The sequence below is a fragment of the Gymnoscopelus microlampas genome (assembly GCF_963454915.1).
Source record: "Gymnoscopelus microlampas genome assembly, chromosome: 8".
NCBI lineage: Eukaryota > Metazoa > Chordata > Actinopteri > Myctophiformes > Myctophidae > Gymnoscopelus > Gymnoscopelus microlampas.
Genome location: NC_139945.1, coordinates 17,430,389 through 17,449,959, shown reverse-complemented (window position 1 = coordinate 17,449,959; position 19,571 = coordinate 17,430,389). Strand labels below are relative to the sequence as shown.

Here is a 19,571-nt window from a genome sequence, read left to right as displayed (position 1 = left end):
AGCAGTGGTGGAAAGTAACTAAGTACATTTACTCAAGTACTGTACTTAAGTACAATTTTGAGGTATTTGTACTTTACTTGAGCATTTCCAATTTCCAATACTTTTACTTTTACTCCACTACATCTCAGAGGCAAATATTGTACTTTTACTCCACTACAATTATTTGAAAACTTTAGTTACTAGTTACTTTTCAGATATAAATTATGATATAATGAAACATACATTAACCACTTTAGCCCTATTTTATACCTAGGCTATTTGAAAATAGCAGATCTACAAGCTCACAACGCGTCGCATCGCGACGCGTTGTGAGCTTGTAGATCGGCTATTTTTGGATCGGCTATTTTTGGGCTATTTTTGGGTTAATGGGTTAAATATCAAACCACTGCTGATCAGACATGTACAATATCTGTAGTTTAGCCTATAACAATAGAAGCATTTTAACCCATTAAGACCTGAGTCGATTCTTCAAAATGTTTTCTAAATCCTAAATGAAAATAATGAAAAATAAAATTTTTCAAGATTTTTCAAAAATAGCAGATCTACAAGTTCATAGCGCGGCACTCGGTGCCGCACTATGAGCTTGTAGATCTGCTATTTTTGAATAGCCAAAGAAATCTAAAGTGACACAGATGCGTTCCAGGTCTTAATGGGTTAAGTTAAGTTGAAAAGGGGAATGGTTTACTTTTTTCATCAGTTGGGAGGAATTGTGAGTTATTAGTTCTAATGGTCAAAGTCAAAGTTTTTTTTTTTCAGATATCAAAATATATTTATATTATTGCATATATTTGTATAATTATTGAAGCAATTATACAAAACATCTTCTGTGTTCAAAAACAAAAACAACAAAAAGTCATTATATTCCTTTAGTTCCTGAAAAAGTTATCTCTTTCCAAATGGAGAGTTTTGAGTGGTGAATTATTTTTTAAATATTTGTTTTAGGTGAAGTAACAAATCATATCATTTATTAATTTTATAAAATAAAAAATAAAATGTTATCATAAATTATTTTTGAATTCTCCCAACCCTGGTCGTGCAGAGCTTTCCGGCAATATTATCATCCGTCGCCGGCTTTGCTCCGTACTCTACCGCCGACCGTGTCCTCATAAGGTCACTGTTCGGGGGTGAACTCCACCGCGCAGCTGACCTTCCCTGGCTCCGCCCCTTCCTTGAAGGCAATCAGGAAGTACATGACCTTTCTGACCTTGGCCAGTTCAGCGATCCTCTCCCCGAACTCCTGCATGTCCGCCTCCAGGCACTTGAGCGGGGAGTCGGGGGGGTCTCCCGCGTTCCTCCAGAACGTTCCCACGGGCTCCAGGAGCTGGCGGGTCATCAGGTTGGTGAGGTCAGGGGTCCAGAGCTGGGAGGTGCCGGTGACGGTGACGCGGCCGTGGCCCTCCAGGGAGACGTGCCAGCGGGAGAAGACCAGCTCCTGGACGGAGAAGTCGAGGCGGTAGACGGCCTCGTGGGGCAGCAGCAGACGCTCGCCGTCCTGACGCTTCTGACCCGTCCGCTGGAGGGACGCGGCACGCTGACGCATCACCTAGAAGGGTGGAGTAAGACAGGAGATGAGGGGCAGAGGATAGAGGGATAGAAGATGGAAAGAGGAATAGAAGAGTATGGAAAGAGGGAGAGGGAGAAAGATAGATCTGAAATCTGCTGGTTATGAGTGCAGGCCTGAGACGGGCGTTTTTTTTTTCTGCACCAGGGTCAATTCTTACACTCTAGAGGGGCATTCACACTGGAAGCAATGCGATGCGATACATATAACTTTTTCGAATAAGTCATATGTGGCATAAAATGCAGTAGCTTATGTTCACTTTCAGACCTATGCCACTGTGCGTTATTTCTTCCTGGCTGTTGTGTTGTGTTTTTTAAAGGCATTAGTAGACTCTGATATTATTACTGTGGTCTGGCTTATTCATCTTTGATTTTCTCTGTTTTTGTTACATTTGGACTTTAACCAGGGACCTGGCCTGTGTGATAATGTTGGATGGAATCAGTAGAATCCAAGTTGCTTGTCAAGACAGGTCCTTTGCTATGTTTAATTTGTTTAAACTGAAACAGGCATCACGACTGGAACAGGCCTCACCTCAATAATAATAATAATAATAATATATTATGAATAGAATATGAATTTAAAGAAAAAAAATATTTCTGTAAAATATAGACCATGTTTGTCTTTCTTCTACTCTCTGACCCTTACGCTGTCCATGGTGCTGATTGCCGCACATCAGAGAGAAAAAATGTACGATTTATATGTGTAGCCTACAGAACTTCATCATAGAAGGGTGAGACTGTATTTGAAAGCTTAGCTTAAAGGGGAATTTTGCCCCATGGTTTTCTTACCTTTTCTATGATGTTATGATATCCAGTAGAAAAATGTCATAACTCAGACTTCCGGTGGGGCGCATTCAAGACAATCACGTTGCATAGTGTTCTGTCACTATGAACGTCAGATCTCACAAAAAAAAGCTATGAAAATACGCGATCTAGCGCAAGGACCATAGGCGTGCGTTTTTAGCTGTGGCGGATCCGGTATGGAGTTATGATTTTTTTCTAGTGTAGGGCAAAATTCCCCTTTAAGTTGTCTCAAGACATACACTTAGTGTTTTTAAAGTTAAAGATTGTACATTTATAATTGAGGTGTTAAAGAGAGTTATGTCAGTTCCATGCCATTGTCTCTTCTTCTTCTTCTTCTCGGCTAATTCCCATTGGGGTTGCCACGGTGGATCTTCTGTTTCCATCTGGTTCCGTTTTCTGCGTCTTCCTCTGTGACTCCAGTCACCTGCATGTCTTCTCTCACTGCATCCATAAACCTCCTCTTTGCCCTTCCTCTTCTCCTCTTACCTGGCAGTTCCATCTTCAGCTTCCTTCTCCCAATGCACCAAGCCGTACTGCCGCACATCTTTCCTCTTCGCTCTTGCTGGTACCCTTCTGTCACAAATCACTCCTGACACCTTCCTCCATCCGTTCCACCCTGCCTGCGCTCTCTTCTTCACCTCTCTTCTACACTCCCCATTACTTTGAGTAGTTGACCACAGGTATTTACACTGCCCTCCCTCTCGTTCACACACACACACACACACACACACACACACACACACACACACACACACACACACACACACACACACACACACACACACACACACACACACACACACACACACACACATTCTGTCTTACTCCTGTTGACTTTCTTTCCTTCTCTGCAGTGCATAACTCCACCTTTCCAGACCGGTTCCCTCCTCTCACTACATATCACAATGTTGTCCACATGCCATTGTTTGTTATTTTTATATTCCTACCTACAGTACAAGACGGCTCAGCTGCCACCAAATGTTTGTATAGGTGTCTTGGAGAATTCTAGTTGAAGATGCTTAAACGATGATGCAGTTTGTCATGTGAGTCAGTGGTGGAAAAAGTACTCAAAATCTTTACTTAAGTAAAAGTACCAATACTGCAATATAAAAATACTCTCTTACAAGTAAAAGTCCAGAAAAAAAAAGTACTTGAGTAAAAGTACAAAAGTATTGGCATCAAAATGTACTTAAAGTACCAAAAGTAAAAGTACTAAATATTTGAAAATAGCCGATCTACAAGCTCACAACGCGTCGCGATGCGACGCGTTGTGAGCTTGTAGATCTGCTATTTTCAAATAGCCTAGGTTTAAAATAGGTTTAAAGTGGTTAATGTATGTTTCATTATATCATAATTTATATCTGAAAAGTAACTAGTAACTAAAGTTTTCAAGTAAATGTAGTGGAGTAAAAGTACAATATTTGCCTCTGAGATGTAGTGGAGTAGAGGTAGAAGTAAAGTACAAATACCTCAAAATGTTACTTAAGTACAGTACTTAAGTAAATGTACTTAGTTACTTTCCACCACTGCATGTGACACTGTTCTATAGCCTATATGTCAGAAACTAAATGTTTCCTGGCCAGGTAATCTTGCCACACCTTAGCTTTTACTGAATTGACGCCACTGTTACGGGTCCATTTGGCTGCATTTGTACACTTTCAGAATTAAACTGATAATATATGTGTAATTGTGCACAAATAAGTAAGACGTATAGTTACAGTTCGTCAGAGCCTTACCTCTGTCAGTGAGGCATCCTTGTTGAATGTCAGCACCATTGCCTTGGACGGGGCTTGGGTCGTGTCCGTATTGGAGCTCATAGTCCTGGGTTGGGGAGACGGCAAGGCCTGCCTGTCTGGAGGTGGTGTTGGAGGTCTGTCCTCTGATGCTGCGTCCAGGTCAGATGAACTCTATATCTGTCTCCTCTTCCCCTCACTGTTCCTAACACTATTGTGTGTCGTCTTCTGTCTGTCTCTGTGTGCCACTCTTCCTTTCTCTCTCACTCCTCTCTCTCTCTCTGTTTGCCTGTTACCGCTCACTGCCACTCTCATAGACATCCAACAACCCCCAACTCTCTGTCTCCCTCCCTCCCTCCCCCTCTCTCTCTCTCTCTCTCTCTCTCTCTCTCTCTCTCTCTCTCTCTCTCTCTCTCTCTCTCTCTCTCTCTCTCTCTCTCTGTCTCCCTCCCTCCCTCTCTCTCTCTCTCTCTCTCTCTCTCTCTCTCTCTCTCTCTCTCACACTCTCCCCTCCCTCCCTCTCTCCCAGAGGGCAGTGGGGTTGTTATAGTCCTCTGCCTGTGGCTCTATTGATTGCTGTGACACAGAAAAGAGAGAGATTGTGTGTGTGTGTGTGTGTGTGTGTGTGTGTGTGTGTGTGTGTGTGTGTGTGTGTGTGTGTGTGTGTGTGTGTGTGTGTGTGTGTGTGTTAGGGCTGGTAACTTTCCTCAGAAATGATATTCGAATATTGGTCTTAAAAATTGGCAGATATTCGAATATATTCAAATATTATTATTATGATTATTAAAAAAATATATTTAAAAAAATATGTTTTTTTCTCTTTTTCTTTTAATGATTATTTGACAGGGACAATACAAAACACAATGTATCAAGTGCTCGGATCCAATAATACATTGTTTTTTGTATTGTCCCTGTCAAACATATAAATAAAAAACGTTTTATTTTTTTATTCGAATATACATTTTCGTATTCGAATATACGTATTTTCCCCATATTCGAGAAATATTCGAAATTTGAATATTAATTTACCAGCCCTAGTGTGTGTGTGTGTGTGTGTGTGTGTGTGTGTGTGTGTGTGTGTGTGTGTGGGGGGATCATGTATGCGTGGAACGTGCTTTATTTGAGTCTTACTGGATCAGATAAGTTGAAAATAAAGTGAAAAAGGATCAATTCAGTCTTTTCCTACACCTTAAAAAAAGAAGTGGGTGAAATGTGTTGTTTTCAGAAAAGAAAGAAAGAAAAAGAGGTGCTCTTGTGTGACGCTGTGATATGGTCAAGTACAGGGACGTCACGGGCTCTCAGAAGGTGGGGGGTGGACTATACCCCTTACTTTACACTTTGGCTATTCAAAAATAGCAGATATACACGGTATGAGCTTGTAGATTTGCTATTTTTGAAAAAGCGTGAAAAACATTTGTAACTGTCAAATGTAAACAAATTCTGTATTTTCAAAATGTTGCGTTTTTTGGGCGGATTTTCGTGTTTTGGTTACTTTATTTTGGTTTTAGGGTTAGGGTTAGGTTATTTAATTCTTATTTTTGCCTGATTTTACCGATTTATTATAAAAAAAATGTTTTTTTCAAAAAATTGGGGGGTATGAAATCACGGATCTGTGAGAGTGAGGGTGTCGCGTCGTACGCACAGTGAATGGCCGTGACGCCCCTGGTCAAGTAGTATGGTCGTAGTGTGGTCAAGTAGAGTCACACAAAAAGTTTGAATATGGAGATAAGAGGTTTCTGCCAAACAGAAACAATATATATACATACACACAGCATAAAAAGTAGCAGGTATATGCAGGAGTTTAGACATACTGTACATTAAGGTGCAAAAAAACAAACCATACCGAACCAAACGGACCCATTGGGTCCATTGTACACTTTCTGATTGAAATTAACACTGAGTTCACTTGTACTGTGTGTGTTGACATACTACATGCAGCAATAGAAAGTGAGCAACACAAGCGGCAAGCAGTGACATTTTAAAATGACATTTCCAAGACAAGAGGAAAGGGACCACCCTGTCTGGCCTGCCATAAGTGGGATAATTGGTGTGTGATTCTGCTGGAAAGTGAAACCTCTGGGTGGGAGACGTGTGAAGGCGCTAGGCAACCGGCGCCTTCACAATGACGCACGGCAGGGAACTCTGGGAGTTTCCTTGGGGCTTCTGGGAGCTTTGGCAGTCTTAGCTCATTGGACCGGTTATTTACACCTCACCTCGGTGTGTGTGTGTGTGTGTGTGTGTGTGTGTGTGTGTGTGTGTGTGTGTGTGTGTGTGTGTGTGTGTGTGTGTGTGTGTGTGTGTGTGTGTGTGTGTGTGTGTGTGTGTGTGTGTGTGTGTGTGTGTGTGTTTGAATGTGTGTGCCAGTGCGGGCACTGATTGTGTGTGTGTGTATAGATATGTGCACGCATGCACGCTCTCTCACACACACACACACACACACACACACACACACATTGTGTATGGAAGTGCGTCATTTGGATTTGTGTGTGTGTGTGTGTGTGTGTGTGTGTGTGTGTGTGTGTGTGTGTGTGTGTGTGTGTGTGTGTGTGTGTGTGTGTGTGTGTGTGTGTGTGTGTGTGTGTGTGTGTGTGTGTGTGTTTGTCCTGGTGTGTGTGGCGATGTGAAAACCACATGGGGATTATAAGGGACATGGAATCCCCTCATTAAGAAAAAAAAAAGATACATCTGTTAAGCCTGGTTCCGAAAGGTAAACTAAGGCAACACAACACACTGTAAACTAGTTGTGTATCGTCACACAACTATCGTTGCTGTCGGGCAGAAACCTCTTATCTGCATATTCTAACTTTTTTGTGTTTTTTCGTAAATTAACGCCCGACTTGATCACACTACAGCATCACACACAAGCAGCAAAAGTAGCAGATCTACAAGCTCGAAACTATTTTTGAATTTAAATCCTGAAAAGTCACAGTTTTGGACATTATGCTATCACACAACATGCAGTAAACAACTTATACAATCACTTTTGATGAACATTTTGATAAAGACACGTTGGTAAAAACATACACAATATGGAGGATTTAGTAGGTGAGATATTTTTTGTTGCTCATAATATTACAAAACTAAAAGCATGTGTGTGTGTGTGTAGGCCTACTATATTCAATTATAAACACGGAACAAACTTTTAATGCTCCAAACTATTTTCAACAGCAGCAAATAGGGACTTGAACGTCCGTTACTAGCTGCTGTTGAAGTAAAGTGTGGAGCATTAAAAGTGAGTTGCGAGCCCTTCTTCTTTATGATTTTGCTTATTTGTCTCAGCACCGTGGTCGGAGGATGTGCTTTATCTTTGTCTTTGAATACACATTCACATTGCTGTTAAGAGTGGAAAAACAGCACTTACCAGACCGGCTCAAGCAACTGACTTACACTTAAAGTACCACATGTTCAGTCTGAACTGGGAAAATCCGCTCCAGTTTCACAGAACAATCTACAACTTGTAGAGAACCTACTGTATGTACAATTTAATAACCTGCTCTCAAATCTCCCTACCTTTCTATTTAACTGTTTTTAACATACTAGTTTTCTGTTTTGCTCTTATTTTGTTGTTTCTGTATTTTATATCTGTATGTGTCTTAATTGTATATTTTTGTGTGTGTGTGTGTGTGTGTGTGTGTGTGTGTGTGTGTGTGTGTGTGTGTGTGTGTGTGTGTGTGTGTGTGTGTGTGTGTGTGTGTGTGTGTGTGTGTGTGTGTGTGTGTGTGTGTGTGTGTGTGTGTGTGTGTAATCTTGACAGCATTGTAAATGAGGGTAAACCTCAATGCTCTTTTCGAGAATAAATAAATGTTTCAATCAATCAAGTGTACCAAAAATGCACTTTCAATGTACTTGATGTGCTGTATTTGTCTTTGTTTCTTTGCCCATCATCAGGTGATTCCAGAGCACAAGGATCAGGAATGGGACAAAGACAAGGCAGAGTCGTACGCTGGGATCTTCCACTTCCACTTCTGGCGCTTTGGGGAGTGGGTGGACGTGGTGATCGACGACCGGCTGCCCACGGTGAATGGAGAGCTGGTCTACTGCCACTCCAATGACAGCAACGAGTTTTGGAGCGCACTGGTGGAGAAAGCATACGCCAAGTAAGCACCTCCCAACCAATCACAGCACAGGGGGGGGGGACTAACCTCCAACCAATCACAGCACGGGGGGGGGGGGGGGGGGGCTAACCTACAACCAATCTCAGCACAGGGGGGGATCTAACCTCCAACCAATCACAGCTCCATAAGGGGGAGGGCAGGGAACAGAATTAAGGAAGTATACAGTGATATGCAGATTTTGGTTTGATGTAGATTCAGTTGTGTTTGTTTGTTTGTTAGTTTTTCTGTGATTTAGGGTGTGAATTAGTGGTGAAGGGAATATTTAAAAAGTGACCATATTTTCTTGATACTCACCTTTCAAAGTGTTATCATTTAGGACTGGACAGGTGCCCGTTGGTTACCGGCCTACTCGGGAACAATGCAAGTTGGGAACAATGCAAATAGGGAATGCGTGGCCCACCTTGTTATGCAATACTCGTTGTTAGAGTACCTGTTGTAACCACCCATCTGTCTGTGTCCCCTTTGCGCCCATATATGGAGATCCCTGATGTTATCAGTATATGCCCATATATGGGCATAACGGGGGGGGGGGGGGGGGGTCAGTTCTGGAAAGTCCTGCAGTGGTAAACGTCTGTGGAGAATGTGCGGACCATGTCTGAAGAGTACAAACTGACTGTGACATGTAAACTGACTAAGTCATCAAATGGCAGTTGTGGGGAATTTGCCAAATCAAGCTTAGGCAGAACGGTTCTCGAGATACATGGATTACAGACGTACGTACTTACACATGTACAGAGATTCCATGCATTTTTTTTTGTAAGATTAGGGCTCGAATTAAGTACATTTCCTGGGATTGGGGGAATGAATGTCGCTAACGGAAACCAGCCGAGAGTCCACACAATACAATACATAATACAATGAGTAACTGTGTGTGTGTGTGTGTGTGTGTGTGTGTGTGTGTGTGTGTGTGTGTGTGTGTGTGTGTGTGTGTGTGTGTGTGTGTGTGTGTGTGTGTGTGTATGTGTGTGTGTGTGTGTGTGTGTGTGTGTGTGTGTGTGTGTGTGTGTGTCCAGGATGTACGGCTGCTACGAGGCGTTGGATGGGGGGAACACGGCCGACGCCCTGGTGGACTTCACCGGCGGCGTGTCGGAGCCCATGGACCTGATGGAGAACGGGTACAAAGACGAGCAGGAGAAACGTGACGAGCTGTTTGAGAGAGTCCTCAAGGTCCACAACAGAGAAGGACTCATCAGCTGCTCTATCAGGGTATGGAGACACGCACACGCACATACACACGCACACAAACATGCGCACACGCACACGCACGCAGTGGTGGAAAAAGTACTCAAATTCTTTACTTAAGTAAAAGTACCAATACTGCAATATAAAAATACTCTCTTATAAGTAAAAGTCCAGAATAAAAAATTGACTTGAGTAAAAGTACAAAAGTATTGGCATAAAAATGTACTTAAAGTGCCAAAAGTAAAAGTACTAAATATTTGAAAATAGCCGATCTACAAGCTCACAACGCGTCGCATCGCGTCGCGTCGCATCACACCCTTACTGATCCATTGGGGTCCATTGCTACGCTCTCAGAGTTAAATGAACACTGAGACACTTTACTGTGCAGGCGGCCAGCGCTGCAGAAATGGAGGCTAAGCTGACCTGCGGCCTGGTCAAAGGTCACGCGTACGCCGTGACGGACGTGCGGCGGGTGAGGCTGGGTCACGGCCTGCTGGCCTTCTTCAGGTCAGACAAGCTGACCATGATCCGCATGAGGAACCCCTGGGGAGAGAAGGAGTGGAACGGAGCCTGGAGCGACAGGTGAGAGAGGAGAGGAGGAGGAGAGGAGAGGAGGAGGAGAGGAGAGGAGAGGAGAGGAGAGGAGAGGAGAGGGGAGGGGAGGAGAGGAGAGGAGAGGAGAGGAGAGGAGAGGAGAGGAGAGGAGAGGAGAGGAGAGGAGAGGAGAGGAGAGGAGAGGAGAGGAGAGGAGAGGAGAGGAGAGGAGAGGAGAGGGGAGGGGAGGGGAGGGGAGGGGAGGGGAGAGGAGAGGAGAGGAGAGGAGAGGAGAGGAGAGGAGAGGAGAGGAGAGGAGAGGCATTGTTGGGAGGAATAGAGAAAAGGAGGGATGGGGGACAGGAAAAGGGGAGTGGTGAAGAGAGGAAGAGAAACAGTGGTTAAATAGGAAGCCTATTTAAGTAAGTATGTTCAGAATCAGCTTTATTGTTGAAGTTATTCTGTATCTATTTTTATGTAAATGAATAAATACATACATAATGGAAGGATTCAGTTGGGTCAGATTGGCCTTGGTAACAGAATTTAGACAATCATGTGATAAAGAAATTCTGTGACCGACATTTGCAGGACAATAAATATGATGTTTATTATGTTTATCAAGTATTTCTAGTATTTTGAACCTGCATTATCATTTATTTTACCTGTGTAATAATTTGTATTTGTACTGTATGTGTCCTGGTGTCAGCTCAGAGGAATGGCAGAAGGTCAGTAAAAGTGAGAGAGAGAAGATTGGAGTGACAGTACAAGATGACGGAGAGTTCTGGTGAGTAATAATACTTTTTTTTTTACTACTATTACTACTGCTACTACTGTTGTTGTTGTTGTTGTTGTTGTACTACTACTACTACTCAGTGGTGGAACAAGTACTCACATTCTTTACTTGAGTAAAAGTAAAGATACTGCAAGTTTCTTTTTATGCAACTGCCTATTGTTGCACTTTGAGATTTTTTTCAAATGTAAAGTGCATTATAAATAAAATCCATTATTATTATTTAGAAATACTCTGTTACAAGTACAAGTTTTAAATTAAAAATGTACTTGAGTAAAAGTACAAAGGTATTGGCATCAAAATATACTTTTTTAAAATATAGATTTTTTGTTGTTGAAAATAGCCAAAGAATATATCGTTGCTGTCCGGCAGAAACCAGCTAACTCCATTTTGACGCTTTTGCATTCTTTTTCCATAAATAAGTGTTATTGAACACCCTTTACGTCTGTGTGTTGATTCAAAAAATATTGAACCAATGAAAAGTATTAAAAAGCGCTTCTGCTAAACCAGCTAACTCCACCAAAGGGGGGTGGAGTTAGCTGGTTTTGCTGACTCCAGGCTCCACCCCCTTTTGACCTCCAACCTCATTGTGAGCTTGGAGGTCCATTCAGCTGTTCTTATCAATGATGAACAAAACCTCCTAACTACACTTTTTCTATGTTTTTTGTCATTTCCTGAAAAATGAACATTTTGGAGTTAGCTGGTTCCTGCCGGACAGCAGAGATATAGTATAGGCTGAAGTGGTTAATGTATGTTTTGTAATAATAATCAAAATCTACAAAGTAACTAGTAACTAAAGTTTTCAAATAATTGTAGTGGAGTAAAAGTACAATATTTGCCTCTGAAATGTAGTGGAGTAAAAGTAAAAATAAATTGAAAATGGAAAACCTCATAAATTGTAGTTAAGTACAGTACTTGAGTAAATGTACTTAGTTATGTTCTACCACTGCTACTACTACTACTACTACAACATCTACTACTTCCAATAAAACTAATGGGACAAATACTACACCTACAGACAGTTTCCCATAGTTTTTCCTTTCTTCAGGCCTCACTCCAGGGCCGCATTAAGACCCCTCAGGGCCGTGGAACACCACAAAACCAAAGGCCCCCCCAGCGGCGTGCACCCAACCTGCGCGCGTGAATTTTTTCGGGTCTAATTCGGGTCTAATTCGGTTCTATTTGACCAATATAAATCAACATTTTTTCTTTACATACACAAAAATTAAATACACAATTCTCACAGGGCCCTGCAGGCTGCGGGCCGTGGAACACAAGTTCCACTAGGTTCCACGGTTAATGCGGCCCTGCCTCACTCCATACAGTCACCTCAGTTATAACATTTCTGTGTGCATCTGAATTGATATCAAAATACAAGTTTATTTATGTCTACTAACTGTAATTCAGTTGATACATAATGACACATGGTGTCATTAGGCGCAAACAAAATGTTCCAATGATTCAGTAAAACATGTGGTCCTCTGTCAATCCCGGGTCAGTGGCACCCCCTGCTGGGGAAACAGGGAGATGACATAACAACCAAATTGATGGACCGAATCTGTTCTGTTTGTTTATTTATTAGATTTCCTCCTTTCAGGATGGCGTGTGACTTAACTCTTTCGTTAAAGTAGCAGGCATAAAGTTTTGATCTACACACTCTCTCTCACCCTCTCGTTCCCTCCCTCCTTCCTCTATTTCCAGCTCTCCCTCACTGTCCCTAACTCATTCTACAGGATGTCCGTTGATGGCGTTAAATCAGTGGTTCTCAAACGTTTTCATGTCAGGGACCCCCAAATTAATGTGTATTTGGCCACAGACCCCATCTTAGAAGTATGTCCTGCCAGGGACCCCCATAAAAGATTTAGATTGTTCAAACGTTTCAAACATTTTTCGCATTTCTTTCAAGATCTTTTGAAAATAGCATTGTGTTGTGAGCTTGTAGATCGGCTATTTTCAAATAGTCTTTATGCATAGAGTTAAAGTGGTTAAACTGATTTTGATGCTATATTAACACATTTTGCTGGGGAACCCCCTCAAGGACCCCTGGGGTCACCGCACCGGATAGATACACAGTACTATGTGTATAATAAAAACGATGGAGCTTGCACAAAAATGAATTCCACCCACTGTTTTACACCTGTACACCTGTGATGTGACAATAAAGATGATTCTGGTTCTGAACAGTGTTGATTTCGTCGACTGAAACTATGATGAAAAATGTTCGTCGACTACCTTTTTTCACTGACGAAAACTAAATAAAAACTAAGCTATGATGACTAAAACTGAGACCCTAACCCTAAACATTGACAATTTCGTCAACAAATAAAAACTAGACCAAAATGTTAGTGACAAGTCATTTTATGTTTGGTTGAGTTCGGGTGTTGCGCTCTGAAAATAGCAGATCTACAAGCTCACAACGTGTCGCACTGCGATGCGTTGTGAGCTTGTAGATCTGCTATTTTCAGCATGCTACCAAGTGTAAAATCAGCCATTACGACGCCATCAAGGCACCGCCAAAATGCTTTTTAGTCGACTAAATCAACTGTAGATTTAGTCGACTATAATCTTATGATATTTAGTCGACTAACAGTAGACTAACAGTAGAACATTTCAGATGGCTAAAATATGACTAAAACTAGACTAACAGTAGAACATTTCAGATGGCTAAAATATGACTAAAACTATAACAGTAGAACATTTCAGATGGCTAAAATATGACTAAAACTGAATGGAAATGTATTCAAAAGACTATGACCAAAACAAACTCAAAATTTTCTGTCAAAATCAACACTGGTTCTGAATAACTGTCTCTGTCTCTCTGTTTCCTCCTCCAGGATGACGTTCGATGACTTTGTGGCTAACTTCACAGACCTGATCCTGTGTCGACTGATCAACACGTCCTACCTGAGCTTCCATAAGACCTGGGAGGAGACGGTGGTCACGGGGGCCTGGTGTCGCGCCGATGACCCCGTCCGCAACCGCGCGGGGGGCTGCACCAACAACAAGCTGACCTTCCTCCAGAACCCACAGGTGTGTGTGTGTGTGTGTGTGTGTGTGTGTGTGTGTGTGTGTGTGTGTGTGTGTGTTCCTTTGTAGTACGTGGTATTAATGTATGTGTGTTTCCTTGCAGTATGTGTTTGATGTGAAGAAGCCAGAGGACGAGGTGTTGTTCTGCCTACAGCAGAGAGACCGCAGAGCCTCGCTCAAACACGGACGAGGAGAAAACCTGGCCATAGGCTTTGACATACACAGGGTCAGCACCGTGTGTGTGTGTGTGTGTGTGTGTGTGTGTGTGTGTGTGTGTGTGTGTGTGTGTGTGTGTGTGTGTGTGTGTGTGTGTGTGTGTGTGTGTGTGTGTGTGTGTGTGTGTGTGTGTGTGTGTGTGTGTGTTTGTGTGTGTGTGTGTGTGCGCGCACATGCGCGTGCGTGCGTGCTTTTTTGCTCAGTGACATCTCAATGATAGAAAAATGGAGGAACATAGTCCACAGAGTACAACAAGTTCTCAACAATGTTCTCCTCTGTGAAGTTATAGAGCAGTGGTTCTCAAGCCTTTTCATTTCAAGGACCACCAGTTTGGTATGCATTACGTCCCCCATAACTCTGAGAGTATACAAAATGGAACCAAATGGACCTTAACAGGGCCATTTGGTTCTATTTGTGCACTCTCTGAGTTATAGAGCTGTAAGGGTCCATTTGGTTCCTAACTATTAATAATTTAGCGGGGGACCCCCTGGAACTCCCTCAAGGACCCCTGGGGATCCCCACACCTCAGTTTGAGAGGCCACTGCAGTGTTAGGTCATAGCTATAAGTTTAAAGTCATTAATTAATTAATTCATTCATTCATTCATTCATATCATTGTGTGTAGGTGGAGCTGAACAGGACGTACCGTATGCATGTCACGCAGCAGAAGGTAGGGGGCAGCACCTACATCAACTCCAGGTCCGTGTTCCTCCGCATCGACATGAATCAGGGTCGCTACGTCATCATCCCCACCACCTTTGACCCCGGCCTGGACGGAGACTTCCTGTTGCGCATCTTCACCGATGTCCCCGCTGACTGCAAGTATGGACCACCGCCATTATCACAGTGGATGAAGTGTAATGTGGTGTAGAGCATTGGTTCTCAAACTTTTTCATGTCAAGGACCCCCAAATTGACACTTATTAGCCCGCGGACCCCCATTTAAAAAGATAAGCCAGGGACCCCAATAAGAGAAGATTTATATGGCTCTCTAGCAGTGATTCTCAACCATTTTAATTTCAAGGACCCCCAGTTTGACATGTATTAGGGCTACGGACCCCCATTTAATGGCATTTATACCTCTGGGACCCGAATTTATATTATAAAATCAATGTTAATTTAACTCTGAGAGTGTACAAATGGAACCAAATTTGGTTCCATTTGTACACTCTCAGAGTTACAGAACCATAAGGGTCCATTTGGTTCCTATCCATCATTTAGCTGGGGACCCCCTGGAACCGCCTCAAGTACCCCTGGGGGTCCCCGTACCCCACTTTGAGAACCAATGGTGTAGAGATCATTGTATGTGACTTTTGATGGTGCAGTGGTCCCCCATGTAGTCCCTGTCACCTCTGACTGGCACTGGTTGTAGACGGCCATGTGTCTCCTCCGATACACATGGAGTCGCCGGTTGCTTCTTTTCACCTGACAGTGAGGAGTGTCCGTAACGTACCGAGGAACATGCCATTACTCTCAGTTCCAACTCCCCGCTGGCGCCATCACCCTCCCTCCCCGCCCGGGTTTTCCACCCACAAACACAACCGGCTGTGTTGAAGAAAGAAGACACTGGAGCAAACAATCATCACCTGATGAAGACGTACTGACATAGAAAACATTGTCACGTTTTATTTGCCTGCACCCTGTGATTTAACCCATTGAGGCCTGAGGTTCCGATTCTGCAAAATGTCTTCTAAATCGGTTTTCTGAAAAACGTATGTTTCTATATCAGTGGTTTTCAAACTTTTTCATGTCAAGGACCCTCAAAATGATATGAATTTGGCTGCGGACCCCGATCTCAAAATAGTTTGTTCCAGGGACCCCCAGAAGCAAAGATTTGAGTTAATGTTTGCTTTAAAAGAATAATATTCAAAGATTTTCACACATTTTCACGATTTTTGAAAAACAGCAGATCTACAAGCTCGTAGCGCGGCACTCGGTGCCGTGCTACGAGCTTGTTAAAAGGCTTGTTAAAAGGCTTGTTAAAAGGCTTACGAGCTTGGGTTAAAAGGCTTCAAATGTCTGAGTTTGCTCCAGTGCCTTCTTTCTTCATGCCTATGAGTCCTGCTCCTGAGATGCACCGGACCTGGGCCTGAATTTGGCTGTTCACAGCCAATTGTGTTGGTTGGAACAACCGGCTATGCCGGAGGCACCGTGGAGGATTTGAATTCCGGTCTCCACTGTGATGGGCAGGAACTCTTAACCTCTCTCTCTCTCCCTCCCTCTCCCTCCCTCCCTAGGGAGTTGACCCTTGACGAGCCTCCTCAGACCTGCTGGTCCGGTCTGTGTGGTTACCCCACGCTGGTCACTCAGGTCCACGTGATGAGAGCCGACGGACTGGCCGTTCAGGACTCCGATGGAGGTATACCAACACAGTAATTAAACGCATTAAAACCGGGAACGCTGCGTAACCACTTTACTTTTATTTAAAAAAATAGCAGATCTACAAGCTCATAGCGCGGCACTCGGTGCCGCGCTATGAGCTTGTAGATCTGCTGTTTTTTTAATAGCCAAAGAAATCTTAAAATGACACAGATGCGTTCCCGGTCTTAATGGGTTAAGGGATTAACGCACTCACCGCTGCTTTTATTTCTTAGATTATGTGATGACATTATATGTATCCTTTGTGTGTGTGTGTGTGTGTGTGTGTGTGTGTGTGTGTGTGTGTGTGTGTGTGTGTGTGTGTGTGTGTGTGTGTGTCCAGCGTCAGACCCCTATGTGATAATCCGCTGTGAGGGAGAGAAGGTTCGCTCTCCGGTCCATAAAGACACTCGGAGCCCCGTCTTTGACACCAAGGGTCTCTTCTACAGGAAGAAAGCCAACCAGAACATCAGCATAGAGGTAGGGCTGTGTGTATGTGTTAAGAGATGTCCAGACTAGAATGACAACTATAAAGATAACCTGAGGCCGATTCCAAAAATGTCTTCTAAATCCTAACAGTTTTCTGAAAAACTCATGTTTCTATATCAGTGATTTTCAAACTTTTTCATGTCAAGGACCCCCCAAATTATATGTAATTGGCCGCCGACCCCCATATTTTGTTCCGGGGACCCCCAGATTTGAGTTAAAAATGTTCGCTTTAAATATATATATATATTCAAAGATTTGCACAAATGTTCAAGATTTTTCAAAAATATCAGATCTACAAGCAGATCTACAGATCTACAAAGTGACGTGCTATGAGCTTGTATATCTGCTATTTTTGAATAGCCCAACGTATAAAAGGACACAGACGCTTTCCCGGTTTTAATGGGTTCAAATAAAAAACGTTTTGCATCGTGGCTACGAGTTGTGCGACCTGCTACTTTTTAATATTTTGTGTATCTTCCGTGGTCAGCACCTCCTCAACATCGTTTTGTGTGTGTGTGTGTGTGTGTGTGTGTGTGTGTGTGTGTGTGTGTGTGTGTGTGTGTGTGTGTGTGTGTGTGTGTGTGTGTGTGTGTGTGTGTGTGTGTGTGTGTGTGTGTGTGTGTGTGTGTGTGTGTGTGTGTGTGTCCTTCCCCTGTGTTTTGTTTGCCAGATCTACAACCACAACATGCTGAGGGACTCCTTCCTGGGTCAGGTGACCCTGCCGGCTGAGCCCAGCGGCCAGCAGCAGCAGACCATCCACCTGAGGGACAAGGGTAACCGGCGTGACAACGACCTCCCCGGAACCCTCACCGTGGTGGTGGTGACTAGCAGAGTGCTCACTGAAATCTAAACTCATTCATTAAGACCTGAGGCCGATGCTACGAATGCCTTCTAAACCAGTGGTTTCGTGCCAAGGAGGACCCCCAAATTGATGTATGTATTCGGCCGCGGAACCCCCCATCTGCAAATGTTCTGTGCCATCCAAAATAGCAGATGTACAAGTTTGTGACGCGCTGTGAGCTTGTTCGTCTGCTATTTTTAAATAGCCAACGCTAAAATCTAAAATGACACAACACACAAAAAACAAACACAATCTGTCTGGCCAATCAGGATCTATAGCACTGGTTACATCAAATATGAAATTCTGTTACTATAGATACAAACAAATAACGTTGCCAAGTTTACCATTGTTTACAAACAGTAAATAATTAGAGGCTATTGTTATAATCAATTTTACACGGTGAGCAGAAAACCCATGAATGAAACACAGCATGACCTCCTAATCCTCAGTGATGTACAAGTGCCTACTTGTAAAAAAAAAAAGTTATTCGTTTATATTACGTATCATCACAGTATGTTTAGTGAAGCAGTCTATTCTGCTCTTATTGGGACCAAAGTTAAGCGTACAGTGTTGTTGTCTGCTGTACTGTGCCAAGAGAAGCCCATGCAAAGAATCATAGAAGAAAAAAGATTGGGTGGTGGAATATTCTTAGAGAGCAACCAACCATCCAATATGTTTTTAACATTTCAAAGACCAAGAACAACATCAGCTGATATTAACCATGAATACAATCAACAGGAAACAACACTTTAACTTAAAGTGGTTACTTGTGTTCCTCTCGAGAAGAGATGTATCAAAGAGTTCAATGCAGAAAGGGGCACTTTTTTATCGTTCTACTAATACATACAGTACAAACATGTATACTTTTCCCTCTCTTTCAGTCATCTTATTCTGTCTATATTTACTTATATAATTTTTTGATAGCCAGTTTTGTGCCTACTGATTTAAAAATGAATAATGCCATTTAGCTGGGATAACAAATTGGAGCTGTGCTATTGGGCTGTGGTCAACACACTGTCACTTCTATCCATTAAACAAAAAACAAAAAGTAATAGAATCTATAATTGATTCAGTAATTGTCTGGTTATCACTACCTTCTCGTGCCAAAAGTATTTCTTGTTATTTGAATCAACCGAAGACAGAGGGAGATATACCCAGCAGCTGTGTGTTACCAAGTCAAACCAAAGCAAAGACTCCTGGGGCCTTGATTTTATATTCAATGTTGTTGCGTAATAGATTTGATTAATTTGATACACCTCCAAAAAAAAAAAACATCATCTGACCTTTCTTAGATTTGATCATAAGCACAATATTACAGTAATGCTCCAATGCTAATGCTCATTACCATATCTGACCACATGGTGGCAGTAGAGTGTCTTGAAATGTATGAGAGAAAGAGGTTGTTGAGCTAAATCAAATTTTTATTCTCATTAGTTAAGGCCTTCTTAAGGTAAAGACTGTGCCATTTGTGCAATAGTTGGTTGATATTTCATTGCAGCTGAGCATCAATATCTTTGCATGTTAATTTTGACACCCACGTTGTGCTCCACATGCATTTTTGGGCCAGTTACCAATCTCCATGTTGATGTATATATTTTCATGTTGTGCCATTATCAAAAGCATCATTGCTCATTGCCTAAAACCTATGTTACAGTAGCCCCTTTTACACAGCCTGTTCAAGGTGGGAATGTTGTGCCGGTATTCCACCTCGCTGTGGAATAACGGTGGGATTTGAACTTGACTGTAGCCTTATTTATATGGATTGCGCTACTTTCTTTTAGCCTCCCCCATTTTTTATCATTTCAACCACAACCGTCCGGCCGATTCAATGCTTGTATTTTCACAACCCAACACAAACCACTGTCATTAATGACAGGCACAGTATTTTCAAAGGAGAAATAAGGACCTTCATTTTGTGAGAAAA

General features: G+C 42.6%; 2 protein-coding genes across 2 annotated transcripts in view; one reads left to right on the top strand and one right to left on the bottom strand.

The window, feature by feature from the left end:
* Nucleotides 1-18,897, top strand: part of LOC311049868 (calpain-5-like) — a 42,879-nt gene extending 23,982 nt beyond the window's left edge. The window contains exons 4-13 of the mRNA XM_084063765.1: nt 7,986-8,194; nt 9,226-9,418; nt 9,783-9,976; nt 10,635-10,712; nt 13,553-13,748; nt 13,849-13,971; nt 14,586-14,782; nt 16,197-16,318; nt 16,661-16,797; nt 17,477-18,897. Coding sequence (XP_083919891.1) covers nt 7,986-8,194; nt 9,226-9,418; nt 9,783-9,976; nt 10,635-10,712; nt 13,553-13,748; nt 13,849-13,971; nt 14,586-14,782; nt 16,197-16,318; nt 16,661-16,797; nt 17,477-17,656 — 1,629 coding nt within the window. The 3' untranslated portion in view covers nt 17,657-18,897. The remainder of the gene's footprint in view (nt 1-7,985; nt 8,195-9,225; nt 9,419-9,782; nt 9,977-10,634; nt 10,713-13,552; nt 13,749-13,848; nt 13,972-14,585; nt 14,783-16,196; nt 16,319-16,660; nt 16,798-17,476) is intronic.
* ompa (olfactory marker protein a) lies at nt 618-4,365 on the bottom strand. Its single transcript, XM_084063785.1, has 2 exons — nt 4,101-4,365; nt 618-1,543 (listed from the first exon to the last, which is right to left on the bottom strand). Exons 1-2 carry the CDS (start codon nt 4,179-4,181, stop codon nt 1,112-1,114), a joined length of 513 nt encoding a protein of 170 aa, XP_083919911.1. The 5' UTR covers nt 4,182-4,365; the 3' UTR covers nt 618-1,111.
* Nucleotides 18,898-19,571: the final 674 nt, after the last annotated feature.